The following is an 18,823-nucleotide window of genomic DNA, read 5'->3' on the forward strand; positions in this document are numbered from 1 at the left end:
ACAATATGTCAATTTCAATTAGAAAGTGTTACTTAAACATTAAATTTTAATTTTGCTTTACACCATATTCTTTACAGCAATGAAAGTGGCTATAGACCACCTCCTGAACAGAAATCTTTGACTGGTTAGGTTACCCTTCTATGAACGGGGCACCGAGTGGTTAACGCAATATCAGAAAAGTCAAGGACCCGGGTTCATTTTTCAGCCCATTGGCGCTTTCCATTCTCTGAATTTTCAGACTGACATTAAATTTACAGGACGGATAGTAATTACTGATCCTTAAAATCTCGGAACAAACACAGTTGTTTATGGAAGAGCTACTTGTAAGAGGACTTAAACTTACGCTCGGCGGTAAGCATACGAATCCTTATGACGAGGTTTTCCACATTGAACTATGGACGATATATTCGAAGGAATAACAAATGTGGGCGCTTCGTCCACCGAATATACCGTTCATAATATTTTCAATTCTCCATCGAGCACTGATTATGGAAATATCCATTTTATCAGAAACCAAATATAAACGTAAAGAAGATACACAACACAGTAGTAAACAAAATAAAATGCTTCATACTCACCGCAATGATTATGAAAACTAAGGGGAGTTTTCAAGGATAACGGTTCTTATCACTAATTTATTTTTAAATCTGAAAAAATGTTTAAAAAATGAAGGAATTTAAAAAACGCAATCAATAAAGCTGATGGTGAGGAATGTGATCATTGAAAACGTTTCTTTCATAATCACTGCTGTAAATATGAAGCTTTTCCTTTCTTTACTATTGTGACTATTATCACTGCTCGCAATCTATAAGCTACATGTTTCAAGTGAGTTTTAAACTTTTATCAAGATTGCCAAGATATCTAATGAATAATACTTTACGGATGAAGTTCATAATTGCTAGAGAATGTAAACGCGTTTCTGCTGCAGCAAATAAGTGTTCTCTTGTGGCATAATGGTGAATATATGCATGTATTTAAACAAACAAAAAAAACAATCTCTGAAAATCCAGTAGTCTTATAAGCCGATGGAATTCCAAAGAAACATGAGTTCTTTTTGGTCAACTGAGATCAGTATTTTAAACCAAAGTATTAAAAATTCCTATTACGGGACGGAAAATATAACTTTTAAGAGAGAGATGGATAACAATTTTATAAATCTGTAAATTTGCACATTAAACGTTTAACATCCTCAACAACGCGGAAGAACCTTAACGATGTTGAATAACTGCGCTATCTTGATTCTTTTAGCCTATTCATTTATATAGGAAATTATTTACAGGCTTTCCTTGAAACGGGCTGGAATTTTAATGTTTACTACAAAACAAACACGAACGCATTTTTACTCAAATTAATAAAAACTATGTGAAAACACTTATTTCGCTGATTACGCCTGTAATAGGTTTTCTGAACGGTTTTCATAACTTATTCTGTGGCCTTGTTTACCAGGTCAAGTCATCTATACTTAATATACAGTGAACCTGGTAAACAACACAAAATTAGTGTTCAAAAATATTCAGCAAAATAATAAAAAGTTTTTACGTACCTTGTGCAAAAATATTGAATTTTATTCTTTCCCTCTCCCAATATTTCATTTGCTTTAAATACTGCAAGCTTCTTCGGAGGTTTCATCTTATGAAAAATTAAATGAAGGAGCGAATCGCATGATGGCTATTACGTCCCTTTCTCATTATTCATTTGGGTATGATTCTAAAAATACGCTGCGAAATTCCTGCAAAATTCTTCAATGAATTATAAAATGCACGAATTTTGAAGAAGTATACCCAGTGGAAAACTGATAAGAAAGGGACCAAATAGCCAAATACATTTTTGCGCTAGGTACATAAAAAATATATATCTTTAGTATACATAATTTTCGTAAACAATATGGAAACTTCAACATTCAGGAAAACTCTCACGACCAATCAACGGAATTAGTGTTTTCACTTCTCTTTTTAAGAAGCGGAATTTTAACAGTTTGATTTTTTCATTGATATCTTTTCCAAATCTATTTAGATGTTCCAATGTTTCCAACACACACATTCACAAGTTACGACCAAAATGTCCATTACGGTGCATGCCTAGTCTCCAGTCTATGATGTAAAGAATCCTGTACACATTGTAGCATTTCAGTCGAAATAGTTCGTGCTCACGTGGTTCGGATCCCAAGTTAAACTTAGGTCCACGTCTCGTATAGCTTCGCTGCTGAAAGAGATGCTAAACTTAAATAATAATTTAAAAAGTAATACTATATTTCATATCGTCGGGAATCATTGGAATGTCCTTGCATACAGTGTCCTTTACCGTTCTTCACAAAAAAAATCTAAAAGGAGCAAGTTGGGAACAGGCTTGCCAAATGGCAAGTCTTTTTCTTCGAATCCAATGATGAGGAAACACACGTCATTAAGACAAACTGTAGTGCGTCGTGCACTGTGGACTGCACAGCTGTTGTCCTGGGGGTTCGCCCAAGTTGGACCCAGCCCGACGGGTTTTTTCGGGTTGGACTAATTGAAAAAATCCACCTGGGTTTTTGGATTTCGTTAGTATATTATTGGTACAAAAGGTGATTACATTGAAAGTGATTTTTATCAGATTTTGGACTTTCCTTATAGGTGAATTAAATGCTTTCACGTTAAGATATACGTTAACATTCAACGTAAGACCTTTATAAGGTTCTGAATGCACAGAATGAATAAAAGAAACTTTCCTTAGCTTAAGATAATTATAGAACAAATTAATGTATGGGTTATGTTTATAGCCTATTTGAAATAAAATATGCAATTTTATATTTTAGAAAATACTTTCCGTGAACAGTGTACTCGCCGACTCGGCGATGCCGAGGGACGTATTCCCTCATACGGTGACGGGTTTAAGTCCATAGGTACTACCAGTGAATATGTAAATACATTAGTAAAACTATTAGCATGATTTTTTTTTTTTTTTTTTTTTTTTGCTTTTGATGGTAACACAAGTATTCGTTCGTAAAATTTGGTTTTCCAAGAAGAGTTTAGTTCAGTTATTTGTTGCTATTCTTCAAATAAGCATTCTGTAGAATCAACACCAGCAATAGCGTAAAAATTCTTGTCAAATTTAAGAAGATTAACGCTCAGAGTTCCGAAAACTGAGTTACGTAACGCTTACTATTTCAAGTACTGAGTTCAAACTTAGGTACTAGTGGAAGTTTCGATGTCCAGTAAAGAAAGCTGCAGCTTCGGGAAAAACCTGTTGTGAAAGAAGTGCTCGGGAAATTCCCCGTTGAACGCACAAAGCATCGGAAGTGAATACTTCAACAATAAAATTATGTATTTTACGCTGGAAGATATTTAATTTTATTTAAGACATTTTGAAGCATTTACTTTATAAAATATGAATTATATCTTCGTTTTAAATTAATATATTTGGTGAACGTCTTTAAGGCTCCTGGGATGTCTCTATCTACATTTGTTTGTTTGTCCGCCTGTACCACACACACTACAGGGTACACTTTTCGGCCTTTCAAGTTGAAATATTGAGGGTAGAAGCACGAGACATTCTAAATTTGCTGTATAGATTTTCTCGGCGATCCAATGTAAAATTTCAAAATGGTGACCATTTTTTTCAAAACAGCAGTTAATAGAAAATTTTTGCAAGTTGTGACAATGACAGTCTTGAAATGTAAATCACATTTTAACACTTTTACCCCAAAGACACTGACATATTTTGAAAAAATCCAATTAAACCCGAAAAAACCCAACTAAACCCGAAAGTACCCATATGGGCTCAGGTGTTTTTTTTTTTTTAAAATACCCGGGTTTTTTTCAAACTGCCTAGAACCACGTGTTTCTTCTGGTCTCCAGTGGAATGTCTTCAACCAGTGGAAGGTTGTTCTTTAGTAATTTGACATACTTTCCAAAATCTCGTACGTTTTCAATGAAAAACGGTCCTACATGTCAGCTTCCTGCTCCACACCACACATTTAAACTCCATGGATGCTGTGATTCTACCTGACGCAGCTAATGAGATTGTCGACAGACCAATCTATATATATAAAAGAGAACGTACAATTCTTTGTCCGCTCATCACGCTAATACGGCTGAACCAATTTCTTTCATTTTTGGGGGGTTATTAGGATTTGGACCCTAGATGGTTTTTATCATATCACTTTAATTTTTAATTACCAGTGTCTTGAGATAATTGACCATTCAAGTGTCCATAACGTACAAATCCTTTGTTATTAGTTCATCATAGGTAAAAATAAACGTATTTATATGCAACCCGCATGACCGTGTCACTCGGCGGGTTAACATAAATGACAGGCGATATACAGCGGAAAATAGCTTGAATCTTCTGTTTAAAATTTTTTAATTGATTTGCTTATTTTTACAGACACTTTTACAATATGCCAGCACCGGGATGACCGCAGCGAAGCGGGGCGGGTTAACATAAATGACAGGCGATATAATGTTAAGATTTACTGCAATCTTCTATGGTTTTTATCATATCACTTGAAAGCGAAAAAGTAAAAATTATCTAAGTAACAAAGTTTATTGCGTTCCGGGGTGACCGCAGCGAAGCGGGGTGAACGCTGCTAGTAGTAAATATTTCGGAGGTTCACCTGTTCATGACCTTTCGTCAAAAACAAATCAGGTGCATTCTGGCCTAATGCTCACGAAATTGTTCACTATGATAATCGTTTCAATGCAGCTCTTGGTGTACACTAAACGGGTGGAAAATATTTCAGTTTAACGTCTCACGATTATGCCCCTTAGGTTAAGGGAGGTGAATGATTAAGGCAAGTGAAGGATGATGGAAGAATTGATGAAATGAGATTGTGGGAGGAAATGCATCACACCGAGAAAATCCACGGACATGATGTTGTCCATCACAAACTTACTTGGATCAAACCAAAGACCCCCACGCACCAGATAAACGCTCTACAACTGAGCCACCGATTGAATCTTCTATTTTTGAAATGAAATCTTTAAGTTTTACGTCCCACGTTTATGCCGGTTAGGCTAAAGGAGACGGTGATGATAAGGGATGAGTGAAATGGTGGAATGAAGAAAGTGAGAGGAAACGGGAGAACCCAAGAGCACGATGTTTGTCCACACTTCTATTTTTGAATTATTCGTGGTGCAAGTTTTAGGTGAATCACCCTGTATATGGCATCTTTCTAGAATGCTTTCTGTTTAACAGGATTCATTACTGACAAGAGGAGGAAGATCTGACTTACAAAAAATATTCTGCCTTGCATCCTTGACATGAGGGTCACAATATGGTTTTAGAGCTTTTCTGGACTCTTTTTTAAATGTATCTTCTACCGCTACATTGTCCATTAAAACATGGTTATAGGTTCTGTTCACCCGTGGAAAACAGAGATGGGCAAAACAGTTTCTTTTAATTAAAGCCGGAAAATGGTTTCTAGAAAAACCTGTATCACCGAAACAGGTTTCAGTTTTCTTCAAAAACCGGAAACTGTTTTAACTTTTCTCTAATAATTTTGGGTTTTTATTGAAACTAGGTGATTTTTGCTGAAACCAATATGGTACTCATTTTCAAATAAGTTAACGAAAAAGTTTGTTGGAAAACCGAACCGGTTTCTGCGCTTACCACTAGCAGAAACCCATATTTAATGTAAAACCTTAATACGAGGGGCATACTGAATGTCGTGAGAAATACTTTTTCACAACCGTAATCTCTATTTGTAAGTGAAACCAAACACATCATCTTAATCTACAGACCTCTCTTTCACTTTTCCATAGTGTCTTTTTTTTTTTTTTTTCCACATTTGTTCCATCGTTCTGCAAGTTTGAAAATATCCTTGCGATAGAATTCGGCCGCCCTTTCAGTTCAAGAACGGACGAAAATATTCAAAAAATTAATGAACTTGTGCGAAAGACAGACGTCTGAGCATTCGGTTGATCGCAGACATAACGAACATTAACACAAAGACAGTAAGACAAATTTTGCATGACAATTTAAACATGACAAAAGTTTGTGCAAAAATTGTCCCGAAAAACCTCTCTCAGGAACAAAAAAGACATTCGAAAGATTATTTGCTGTGACGTTATGGAACGACTCAAAGCAGAACCAGACTTGCTAACACGTGTCATCACATGTGATTAAACATGGATTTTCCAGTATGACCCCGAGACTAAGCGTCAATCCATGGTCTGGGAGACTCCCACATCGCCAAAGATGAAAAAAGCACGAATGAGCAAGTCCAAAGTGAAAGCAATGCTCATAGTTTTTTTTTTTTTTTTTTTCGATATCAGGGGTATAACCATGACCGAATGGATACCTCAGTGTCAAACGGTGAATCAGACCTAGTACAAAGAAGTCCTAATCAAGCTGAGGGAAAGAATAAGGAAGACTAGACCGGATTTGTGGAAGAACGATGCATGAATCCTCCACCAAGACAATGCGCCTGCCCATAATGCCCTTTCTGTGAAGCAGTTTTTTGCAACCAAGCGCGTTCCTGTGCTCGACCATCCTCCGTATTCCCCAGACCTGGCTCCCTGAGACTTTTATCTACTCTCAAAAGTGAAAAGTGCATTAAAGGGAACACATTTTCAGTCTGTGGAAGAGGTGAAACGAAAAACGGCAGAGTTGTTGAACAGAGTGACATCTGATGACCTACAGCATTGCTTTGAACAATGGAAGGCACATTTGCAGCGGTGTATAGATCGGGGAGGGGAGTATGTTGAAGGGGATAATAGATCACATTTATGACACCAGTCTCGTTATTTAATTGCCACCCCTCGTACATGATGTTCAGTGACCTATAGTTGGTTAAGGAGTTTGGTTTAACAAAAACTCCTTTAAATATTTACTCTTCCTGCCCGTGTGTACGTCCGTCCACGAGACAAAATCTAAAGAACTACTCGATGGATCACCACCAATTTGGCCAGGATATAAGAGGGTCGAAAGTTAGAAATCGAGTTCGTTGATGGGGATGATCCAGCCACAGGAAATGATAGAAATCAGTCATTTCCATTTCTTACGTAGATAACTATATTGAGGAAAAACGGTAACAGATAGCGAGACGTGGTTTCAGCAAATCGATTGAGCTTCTCAACAATACATTTCATTTCCACCCTTAACTCTCTACTAAAACCGGAAGTGGCGAAAATCTACTACTTCTTCTGGTTTCAATATTAGCTGAGAAAATATAACGCCGTTGACAAATCTTAATTATAATAAAAATAATTTGTCAAGGCAACACTAAAGTTTTTGAGTGGAGAATGGAAGGTGAGGGGAAATGCATTGTTGAGAGGAGAGTGGAGGGGATGTGAAATTTAAATTTGTATTGCTGCCTCCAAATTCCTCTCAAATATATCACAATTTTTGAGTGGGAAGTAATGGACAGAAAATTGCGAAGAATTGTTAATGTACAGACGGCGGCGGCAGGGGAACTTCCATTATTGAGCTATTAAAAAATTCAAACTTCAATTTTCGTATTGTGTACATTGTAACACTCCTAGCTCTACATAGAGAAATACCTTGCATAATGCGGTTTTGAATAACGTGGATTTTGCTCTGATGCAGTTCTTATTATTACACGTATTTGTGAACTGGTAACAAGTTTGCTAACTCAGTTTTTAAAATAACACAACAAAAACAGCAAATGGCACGTACGGATGTACGAATAGAAATAGAGATGGAAATACTGCATAAGTGGAGTGAAACATTGGCTTGCGATATGACAACACAAACCACAACCGAATAATGAAGACATGGTGACTCAGTGGTAGAGCGTTCACGTTTGGTGCAAGGGTCCCTGATTCGACCCTAGGCATGTGAGTTTGTGATGGATAACATCGATTCGTGAGTTTTCTCGGCGCTCTCTCCTTTCTTCCAACATTCTCATTCTATCAATTCCTTTTATAATTATCCCACCTATCAATCATCCGTCTCCTTCAGCCTACAGGATATAACCATGAAACGTAGAGTGAAAGATTTCATTTACAACTGAAGATATATATATATATATATATCGGGTGTTCTAAAAATGGGGTCCACGAACCACTTAGTACTATTCTACAACTCAAAATAAAGCAAATATAATTGTTTTTTATAGCTTTCGGGTTCTCGTCTATAGACACGAACTGCACTATGTGACATCAGCACTATGTTGCACTATGTGGCAACAAAGAATAATTTCATAAAAAGCATGGAAGAAAGAATAGGAGACCTAAACTCAAATGAACAACAGAGGAAAAGGGATTTAAAGAAGTTCTGGACACAACTAAGGAGAAATGGATACAACGAAGATGATAGGGTGACAAGAAACATAGTAAGAAAGAGGAAGAAGACAAGAACAAAAAATGGTTTGGAATAGAAAGCCTTGACAAAGAAACAAAGAAGATAGAGAGAATGCTTCGGAAAGCAAGAATAAGGATGTACAGGAAATGAGGAAGCTGAAAATTGAACTGGTCAGGAAAACCAAGAGAAAAGCAACAGCGGACAAAGACGAAAAGGGGGTAATATATAGAGTAGGATGCGCAGAGTGTAATAAAATTTACATAGGAGAAACAACGAAGAAGATGGAAGAAAGGATAAATCAGCACAAGGATGGTGTAAGATTGAAAAGGGATAACAATGCGATATATAAACATCAGAAAGAGACAAACCACAGAATAGGGTGGGAAAAAGTAAGAGGTCATAGAAGTAGAGAAGAGAACTTTGGTGAGAAAATGGAAAAAAGCCAGGGAGACTATGGAGGCAGGAGACAAGATGATGAATTGGAATGCAGGATTCTCGATAAATAGAGTGGGAGAAGATTCTACTTAAAAAAAATGAAAAGAAGAAAGAAAGAAAGAACAAACTAATAAGAAAAACAAGGATAATTAAAGGCAGAATGTATTCAGCGAAAAAAGTAAACTTTTAATTGGACACGTGTGCAGCTAAAAAGTGAAAATGAAAACCGCATAAGTGTTACTTTTTAATGAACGGGTGGAGCCTAATTAAAAGTTGATCTTCGCAGAGTATATAAGAGGTGACCAACTCCCAAACAGCCAGAAGGAATGGAAGTCTGATGAAGACAGTTATTGTGTCAAAACTGTTACGTGATTGTGTGTTTTGTTACATATTATCACAGCCTTGCTTAGTGTATTATTGTGTTTAGTACAAAATGGAAACAAGGCCTGATAGAATAGTTAAAGAACCACAGCGTAGATCTACCAATCCATCAAATAGTTACAAAGATTCTTTCCAGATAGCAGTTAAAAGTCGATACACGTTGACATTAGCACCACTTATTAGGGTAACAATCGATGTAAGTGCTTGATGGATTCGCAGAATAATGTTAATGGTTCTAAGTTAATATACGACGTTGCCACATAGTGGAACTTTTGATTCCCTATAGCAGTTGAAGGAGGCCCTGGAGGGTATACCATTATATAATATTTTCGCTTTATTTTGACCTGAAGAATAGAAATCTGTTATCCGTTGGGCGTCATTTTTAAAACTTTTGTATGTTTTACAGAATTATCTGTATTATTTACTTTGTAATTTTTATTTCATTTTTAAACTTACCATTCAAAATTTTTGTGATGAACATATTCAGTTTAAACCCATTATAAAAAAACTTCGAACAACACGGTCTTGCATAGCGCGAATGTTTCTTGAATTAACCATGTTAATGTACGACATTTACATTTATTCATTCTATTAATCAACCATGAGCCGATATAGAATGATAATAATAAAAGACATTTTCGTATCTATGGTGTATCTTCCTCGTTAAGGAGCTGTCTTACTATCCCGCTTGACGTAATATTCATTTTTACAGTTTTGGAATGAGATTTAGCTTCCTAACCGGTTTCCAAAGTTTTAGTATAATTCCTGTAATAGAACTACTGTTATTCTTTTTTTGTTTTAGCATATTCATCCATCCGTAAACCATCAATACTCTAAATAACTTCCACTTGCTTTTCTTTAAACCTGCGTACTGTCCTTCACGTTGTGACTCAGTTTCTCCATTTCTTATTTCTTTCTGCACAAAATGATGGACAGTGGCCAATTTTTTACATTTTCTGCATTGATGTTATGATTGATAATACATAACTAAAACTGATATTCGCTTCCCGCCATGTGGATCAAGTAACACCTGTGGAGACGTCTCATTTTAATTGTGGAAGCAGTAATTGACTTATTATGAAGCACAAGCAAATGTATATGCCGCGCGCATATCGAATGAGGAGGAAAGGACACAAAATTGAATTGATATATTAACAGTTAGATTCTGACCGCCAACACTACCTTTGTCGTGGAAACAACTGACTGTGCTGAAAATTGCATACATTGCACTGTGGAATGATCTTTTTCTGATTAAAGCTTAAAAAGTGTTGAATATACATGACCCGTGCAAAGAACTCGTTTATTTCTTACATAATATACGGAACTTTTGTGTAAGTATAATAACTTAATGCGTCTAAATATTTATTAATGCTGAAATTTCAATGGAAACTCAAGGGATTATTACTAGGCGCTCTTGGAACGAGGATGGCGACGTCCCTATGATAGATTCAAAACCCCATTAAAACCATAGCAGGAGGTATGCATGTAGTTTCACAATCTCTCTCATCTATCACTTGGATCTCCCGTTCTCTCCAAAATCAAACAACTCCTTCTTGGTACAACTATTGCTCTGGACATCAAATTAACTTTCCCGTGAATACAGAATATAATCATCCCCAAGGTATCAAGTTCTTTTGTGTCAGAAAACAAAACAAAATCTTTCCCGGTCTTTTCCTCACTATTGCCTCTCTCTCCTCCCAGCAATTACATCTACAAGAGAATTCAACTTTTATGACGACGTAAGAGTGGCTCCTCCAATTTCAGAGGTTTTATCTTTCCTGGAGCCAGCCTGGGACGTGCCAACTTCTGTGATCGATATTTATTTTTATATGTTGATCGGATACATAAATGATAACCGACATTCGAATAATTGGCTCGTGTGGTTCGGATGCCACATTAATCAGTAGGTCCACGTCTTATATAGTCTCACTGCTGTGTGGGACGTTAAACTCAAAATTAACTCAACTCGAATAATTGGCCGACGTTTTCACTCTGCCCTATAGTATTTATTCTGTCTTCAACGAAGTTTGCTGATGAAGCTGTACAATGTTTCGACATTTGAAAAAATTAAATCTTTAAGTTTTACACGATTATGCCGGTTAGGCTAAAGGAGACGATGATGATGAGTGAAGTGGTGGAATGTAGAAAGTGGGAGGAAACGGGAGAACCCCAAGAAAACCCACGAGCACGGTGTTTGTCCACCACAAAGTCCACACGGCGCGAGCTGGGATCGAACCAGGGACCCCAATCATCGGAGGTGAACGCTCTACCACTGAGCCACCGCGCCCCCAGTTTCGACATTTGAGTACGATGACATACATCAATATTGTGATGAAAGGATTACCCAGTCACAGTTGACCTTCTTCCCTCACGCCGATGATGTACACTTTTATTTAGTTTTTGGAATCAACAACGTAATCGAGTTGGAATAATCAGTGGCGAGCACCAACCAAGAGTAAGTGAAACTAAAGCAGTAATTTACTAAAAGAGAAGGAAATCGGCGACTTCCAGTCGAGAGTACTGAACTAAAGAAGTAAATTACTACAGGAGTAAATTTTTCATTTACTACAGAAGTAAATTTATTTACTCCATAACTAGTGGAGAGCACCATCAAAGAGTACGCTACTAAATTAGTAACTTAAGGAGCAAATAAGTCCAAAATTTACTCCTAAGCAGTAGTAGGAGTAAAGTTAGAGAGTAAGGTGTGTTCTTTGGTTTCTGCGTGTTAATATCGAATTCGATGGATTACCTGGACTATGAAGAATATATGGAGATGGAGGAAGAGGTAGACATCCCAAGAATGAGAGTTTTAATGGAGAGAAGAGACCCATTTGCGATGTATAGCGACAATGATTTCAAAGAGCGGTTTGGGTTTCGTAAGGAATCTTTTGAGTCGCTGCTTGGTATGTTAGAGCCGTTACTGCAGCATAATTCTGATAGGAACCGTGCTTTGTCTCCTAGGCTGCAACTTCTTTGTGGATTGCGAATCTTTCGCACTGGTACTTATCAAATCGTAGCAGGGGATCTCATTAACATCCATCATACTACTGCTGGAAGAGCTTTTAACAGTGTTATAAACAGTTTAATTGCCTTAAAGCCACTGTACGTGTCCATGCCACAGAACCAGGAAAATATAACAAAGAACAAAAGGGAGTTCTATCGAAGTGGTGGATTCCCAAATGTCATAGGGGCCATAGATTGTGTACATATACCCATACTTTGTCCTTCTGGAGCACATGCAGAACTATACAGAAATCGTAAAAATTTCTTTTCTATCAATACACAAATCATTTGTGATGCCAATATGAAGATTTTGAACGTGGTAAGCCGTTGGCCCGGGTCTACGCATGATACGCGCATTTGGGACAATAGTAGAGTTGCTGCAGAATTCGAAAATGGACAATATGATGGGTTGCTTGTTGGAGATAGTGGATATGCTCTCTCCAAGCATCTTATGACTCCTGCGTTTCGACCCCACACGGGAGCCGAACGACGCTACAATAGAGCCCATGTTGCTACAAGATGTGTAATAGAACGTACATTCGGTGTTTGGAAGAAACGTTTTCAAATTCTCACTAAAACAATGCGATATAAACCAAACAAGTGCGGGAATGTTATTGTGGCTGCTGCAGTTCTACACAACTTTGGAATAGAAGTTGGAGATGTGTTTCACCCTGATGCTGTGGACGTGAATGACATCGACCAATATGCACTTCAGCCAGAAGCAGATGCTGCAGGGCAAGCTGTCAGAAGGTCTATAATACTTAATTATTTTAATTAAAATTGTACCTAATTTCCTACTAAAATAACAAGTTAGTGTAAAGACTTTTCCTTTTTAAATGGATAAATAAGGCACTGGATTGTCACTTCTGCAGTGAAATGTGACCCATTTTATTTATGTATAATTTTATAATATTATGTATAGTTTTTTTTTTTTTTTTTTTTTTTTTTTTTAGATTTGAGTTATACTCTCTTTTTAGTTGTTTTTTTTTGTGCAATTAGAGGATTAACATTTACATTTTATTTTTTTACTTCAGTACACAAAGTTATACAATAAACATGTTTTAATTATTTACAATAAAAATGTTTTTATTATTTCTAAGAAAAATAAGATGTCTACTTTTATAATTTTGCAAATACAAATGAATATTATTATGTGGTAATTAGAAAAAATATATGTACTTATGCTGAAATAATAAACACAAATATTATGTCATGTGAAAAACAAAAACATATTAACCATTGGAAAAATATGGAAAAAATAAAATATGTTTATACATATAAAAATATTTATTCACAAAAACATAAATTTCTTGAACACATTGCCTGAAGAACTGGAACCTGAAATTTGCTGCATTTCGTTCTTGAACTTATTCAAAATTTCCATTTTAAGGTTATGTTCTTCTTCCATTATTTCTCTTTGTCTTTCAATTAACAACATTTTTGCATTGTATTCCTCTCGTATTAGGCGCATTTTTAACGAATGAAGCTCGCCTGCTTTCTCCAACAACTTCTTGTTCTTTACAACAGTCGCATGCTCTCTGCCTTTCTTCATGGGTTCATCTTCTTATAAGCTTCCACCAGAGAATGCAAGCCGAGGTTCATGACTATGGGATAAAGTTTCACCTTCAGCAGTTTCATTGTCTTCAGAGTATTTATCATCATCGATGCTGCTTGAAAGGACCACATTATCTTCAGTTGCATCGTTGTCGTTAACTCCAGTTATCCCCTCGAAAACTTGTGGGATCATACCAACTACCATTTGGCTTATATCGTCCATCTTCGTCTCAGCTACTCCACCGCCAGTTTGGAATTGTTTTCGATGACATTTAGCTTTCAGTTTCTTAGCTTTCGCTTTCATGTCCTTCCAAATTACTTTAAGCTGCTCTTGTGATCTTTGTGTAACAGCTTCTGCGTTATATTCAACGTGTATTTTTTCCCAGGCATCCTTTTTCCTTTTTAGGATGTTGACATCGTGCTTTTTAGATTCAATAATAGTTATGTACTTTTTCATTATTTCAGCAAACCGCTCTTTTTCACTTTCTGGTATGTTTTTTGAATGTTTCTTAACACTTAAATTGTCCTTGACTACCTCCATGTTGCTGTTAGCTCGTATCTCAAGTTGCAAATGATGCCGCTTAAATTAACACGTGTCACCCACCAATAATGAACAGTGGTAGCTGTATATGGTGGGGTTAAGCATTGAACAATAGATTCATACCTATATTAATACCACTTTTCTTTTTCATAATACCCCGATCTTATTATTAATACAACAGTATTTAATTTCTTTAAATATTAATCCTTTCTAGCATAAATTACGGTAACACGATATTATTGTTAAAAGGTGATGCAATAATGTCTGCCGACAATCAATATTTTTCGACAGGAAACGAAATGCATGTACCTGCAGTGTGCAGAAATGGTTTACTTCTTTAGTAAAAAGGCTTTAGTAAAAAGGCGTTACTACTTTAGTTACAACTAAAGAAGTAAAGAGAAATTGAGCTCTCCAACAGTTACTAAAAGAGTATATTACTACGGAAGTAATTTACTAAAGTAGTCCAGACTAAAGAAAAAATGAAATGAAATCTTTAGTTTTACGTCCCACGGTTATGCCGGTTAGGCTAAAGGAGACGGTGATTATGAGTGATGAATGAAATGCTGGAATGAAGAAAGTGGGAGGAAACGGGAGAACCCCGAAGAAACCCACGCACACGGTGTTTGTCCACCACAAAGTCCACTTGGCGGGGGCTGGGATCGAACCCGGGATCCCAAGCACCAGAAGTGAACGCTCTACCACTGAGCCACCGCGGCCCCCCAGACTAAAGAAGTAAGAGTTACTACAAGAGTAATTTATACTAGTTTGGTGCTCGCCACCCGTATGGTATGGCAGATAACACACGCATCGAAAGATTGAAGCAACTAATTCACAAATTGTATCACAGAGCAAGACTTGGAGTACCTGTCCCTCAACTCAGTGAGCTCTCATACACAGATGGCAATATAACAACAGATTGTGCAATATATTTGTCCTTTTCGCAACATTTTAGTTACTTGTCGCGAAATACCTTTCTCATGAAATGATAACAAGATATATAAGTATCGTATCCAAATAATGACACAATTTTGTAGTGGTACGATACAACTGTTAGCGCGATGGTTTTATATTCCTTAGTGAATGTAAATAATATTTGTTAACTTGAAAACCATCTATTGTCTTTATGTTATTGTAAACCATTATTAATATCTAGCACTAAATAATAATAATAATAATAATAATAAAAACTTTTCAAGCACAAATAGTGATATCCTAGAAAAAAATAATTTTCCTACTCTTCAATGTGATCCATGGGTGTTTGTATTTTGTAGAGGCAAGTTTACGTCATCTGCTTACACATCCTTTTTAAGGTCACCGTAACGTATAGGTCTCCTTCTATAGATTTTAGAAAAATTTTCATTAATTTGACCTCTTGACCTTGAGAGTAACCCTAGATGGCTGGTTCGGTTATTGGATCTCGGTATCGACCTTAGGTACCTATACAGGGTGTTCCAAAACAACACCGACAACGTTTGGGAGGTGATTCCTGACACACAGATAAGACAAAAAGTATAGACCAACCAGGATGCACAAATGCTTCCTTTCAGAGTTACAGGCTGCCGAAAACTTGAAAAAAATTAGCTTTAAAGGTCCATAACTCCAATACTATGGGACCTACGGTAGTCGGGTCAAGACTTCACTTAGGAACTATGTGCCCTATCCAAATATCCATGTTTGAGAATCCTGCGGCACTTCCGCAACAATTTTTATAGAGGTAGTTTGGCTACGGGCATATAATTTGAAGTACTCAACAACTAATTCTATAAAAATTGTTGCGGAAGTGCCGCAGGATTCTCAAACATGGATATTTGGATAGGGCACATAGTTCCTAAGTGAAGTCTTGACCCGACTACGGTAGGTCCAATGGTATTGGAGCTATGGACCTTTAAAGTTAATTTTTTTCAAGTTTTTGGCAGCCTATAACTCCGAAAGAAAGCATTTGTGCACCCAGGTTGGTCTATACTGTTTGTGTCATCTTGGTGTCAGGAATCACCTCCCAAACGTTGTCGTGTTGCTTTGAAACACCCTACAGAGAAACGTGGTGATTTTGAGTTTTACGTCAGCAGCGAGGCTATATGACACGTGGACCTACTGATTAACGTGGAATCCGAACCACATGAACTCCCGCCGGGAATCGAACCCGGGTCTCCCACGCCAAAGGCGCGTACGCTAACCGCTTAGCCACGAAGGTGCTCTACAGAGAAACGTATTTCACTATTTGCGAAGTTGTATAGCTCATACCTTGACATTATTATTATTATTATTATTATTATTATTATTATTATTATTATTATTATTATTATTATAATTGCATAAACATACATTGTTGTTTCAATCACATCTCATGGTTTCCATTATATAATGAAAAAAAACTTGTTGGTATGGTTAAGCGCACCTAATAATAATAATAATAATAATAATAATAATAATAATAATAATAATAATAATAATAATAATAATAATAAATATAATAATAAAATGATTTGATTAAAGGTTTACGATAAGTCTACTAAAATATGTACTAACTATTTGAATTCTTACCATACCCAAGTTGATGGCTGTTCCTAAAATCACCGACAGCTGGAACATATCGACACACACATCTGCTGGACCCATCTGAATATATCCATCCTTTTCAATGAGTTCCACTGTTATTTCACTTGGCCATGATGCTGATAACATTAAAGGTTGGCTCTGCAGAACAGCCGGAGTTAAACCTTGTTTTGCAGTCGTCTGAAAAAAAAAAATGTATAAAAATATATAAGATATTAAAATTGACTACTTGCATTAAGTTTGACGATCCTTTTCAGTACTGAGTATATTTGAAAGAGGAAATATTGATTTAACTAGAATTCAAACCACTTGCCGGGTTCATATCTCCAATACCTTCACCGGGAATAGAACCTAGTACCTAACTAACTAACTCTATGGCCTATGGAACCCGGAGGTTCAGTACCGCGTTCACAAAAGCTCTCCACTGACTTCTATCCTTAGCTAATTGCATCCAGTTTCTACTTTGTATTCCTATCTCTGCGAGATCCATCTTAATATTATCCTCCCATCTGCGCCTAGGTCTTCCTAATGGTCGTTTTCCTATAGGTCTACCAGTCAAGACTTTGAAAGCGTTTCTACTTTCTTCCATTCTAGCTACATGACCAGCCCACCTAAGCCTCCTAGACTTGATGACCCTAACAATGTTGGGTAAACCGTATAAACTATGTAGTTCCTCGTTATGAAGCTTCCGCCATTCCCCATTCTCGTTCCTCTTGGGTCCGAATATTCTTCTCAGGATCCTGTTCTCAAATACTTTCAGTCTATGTTCTTCCCTCAGAGTAAGCGACCATGTTTCGCAACCATACAAAACAACAGGCATGATTATCGTTTTATATATTTTAAGCTTCAAATTCCTCGACAGAATTCGCGACGACAAGAGATTTTGAACCGAATAGTAACACGAATTCCCTGCTTTTAGTCGACATTTAATTTCTTCGTGAATATGATTCTCGTCTGTTAATATTGATCCTAAATATTTGAAAGTATCCACTTTATCAAAAGTATTATTTAATATTTTAACGCCTCCACAATTTGCAGTATTACGGTCCCGACGCACTTCCATGTATTTAGTTTTCTCTGCATTTACTTCTAAACCCATGTCCCTGCAAGCGTTTAATAGGATCTCTGCATTTATTTCTACTGTTCTCCTATCAGTCCCTATTAAATTTACATCATCAGCATATGCCATAACTTGGTGAATACCGTTCAACTCTAGCCCCTGGCTGCTATCTTTGATTTTCCTTATGGCGTATTCCAGCACAAAGTTAAATAATAATGGCGACAACGCATTGAGTACCCAGTACCAGAGAACAGAAAACATGCGCCTTAGCGATTTGATTACTAAGGGATATAAAATGTTTCAAATATGTAGAATCACAGCGAGTTCCTTTCACTCAGTTATTTATTCATTCTATTCGACACGGTTGAAGGCAGATTGATCCTGCCACCCTCATCTGAATGTTAATGGAATGGGGCATCCAGTGCATCTGAGTATTAAGAATAAAGGAAATTACTTCGAATACCTACCAATTTTCCTACGATTCCAGATTTGTGATATTCAGTAAATACACAATTATTATCTACAGAAACATATCCCACTGAAAGCACTAAATACCCACGATGATTTGACAAAATGCAGAAAAAAGCACAAAATACACGTATTCTAATATGAAAATGGCATTTTTATTGTATTACTGCTTTTTGAACCTGTTCAGAAGAATAACGCAGCAACCAACCGATGATTCCATAAGTAATATACATATTATTGTTCTTTTCTTCAGAACGGTTACTGAAGATGCATCATTAGATATATAATTACTTTATTTCTTAGTTATTCTTAAACTAAATTCTTTGAAAACAGGGTCTTTTCTTCACTATTTGTCGTCTCATTTCAGTATAGGCTTAATGCAGATCTATCCGCAAAAATAATAAGTTAAATATTATTTTTGATTAGTTATGATAATAATCAATCTTTATTAAAGTACTCAGAATACACGAAAGCAAAAGTACAGCATCTCACCTAGTCTTACAATTCAATATTAGTATTGTAGTACTATATACAGATAAAATAAGCTTTGATAATATAGTCAGCGTCAATTTCTAAAACATATTAAG

General features: G+C 36.5%; 1 protein-coding gene across 1 annotated transcript in view; it reads right to left on the bottom strand.

Annotated features, from left to right (window-relative positions):
- Positions 1-18,823, bottom strand: part of LOC145666474 (centrosomal protein of 120 kDa-like) — a 117,155-nt gene that overhangs the window by 66,581 nt on the left and 31,751 nt on the right. The window contains exon 6 of the mRNA XM_081733728.1: positions 16,697-16,888. Within this exon, the coding sequence (XP_081589854.1) occupies positions 16,697-16,888 (192 nt within the window). The remainder of the gene's footprint in view (positions 1-16,696; positions 16,889-18,823) is intronic.

This window comes from Thermobia domestica, chromosome 12, assembly GCF_964235325.1.
Source record: "Thermobia domestica chromosome 12, izTheDome1.hap1.1, whole genome shotgun sequence".
Taxonomy (NCBI): Eukaryota; Metazoa; Arthropoda; class Insecta; order Zygentoma; family Lepismatidae; genus Thermobia; species Thermobia domestica.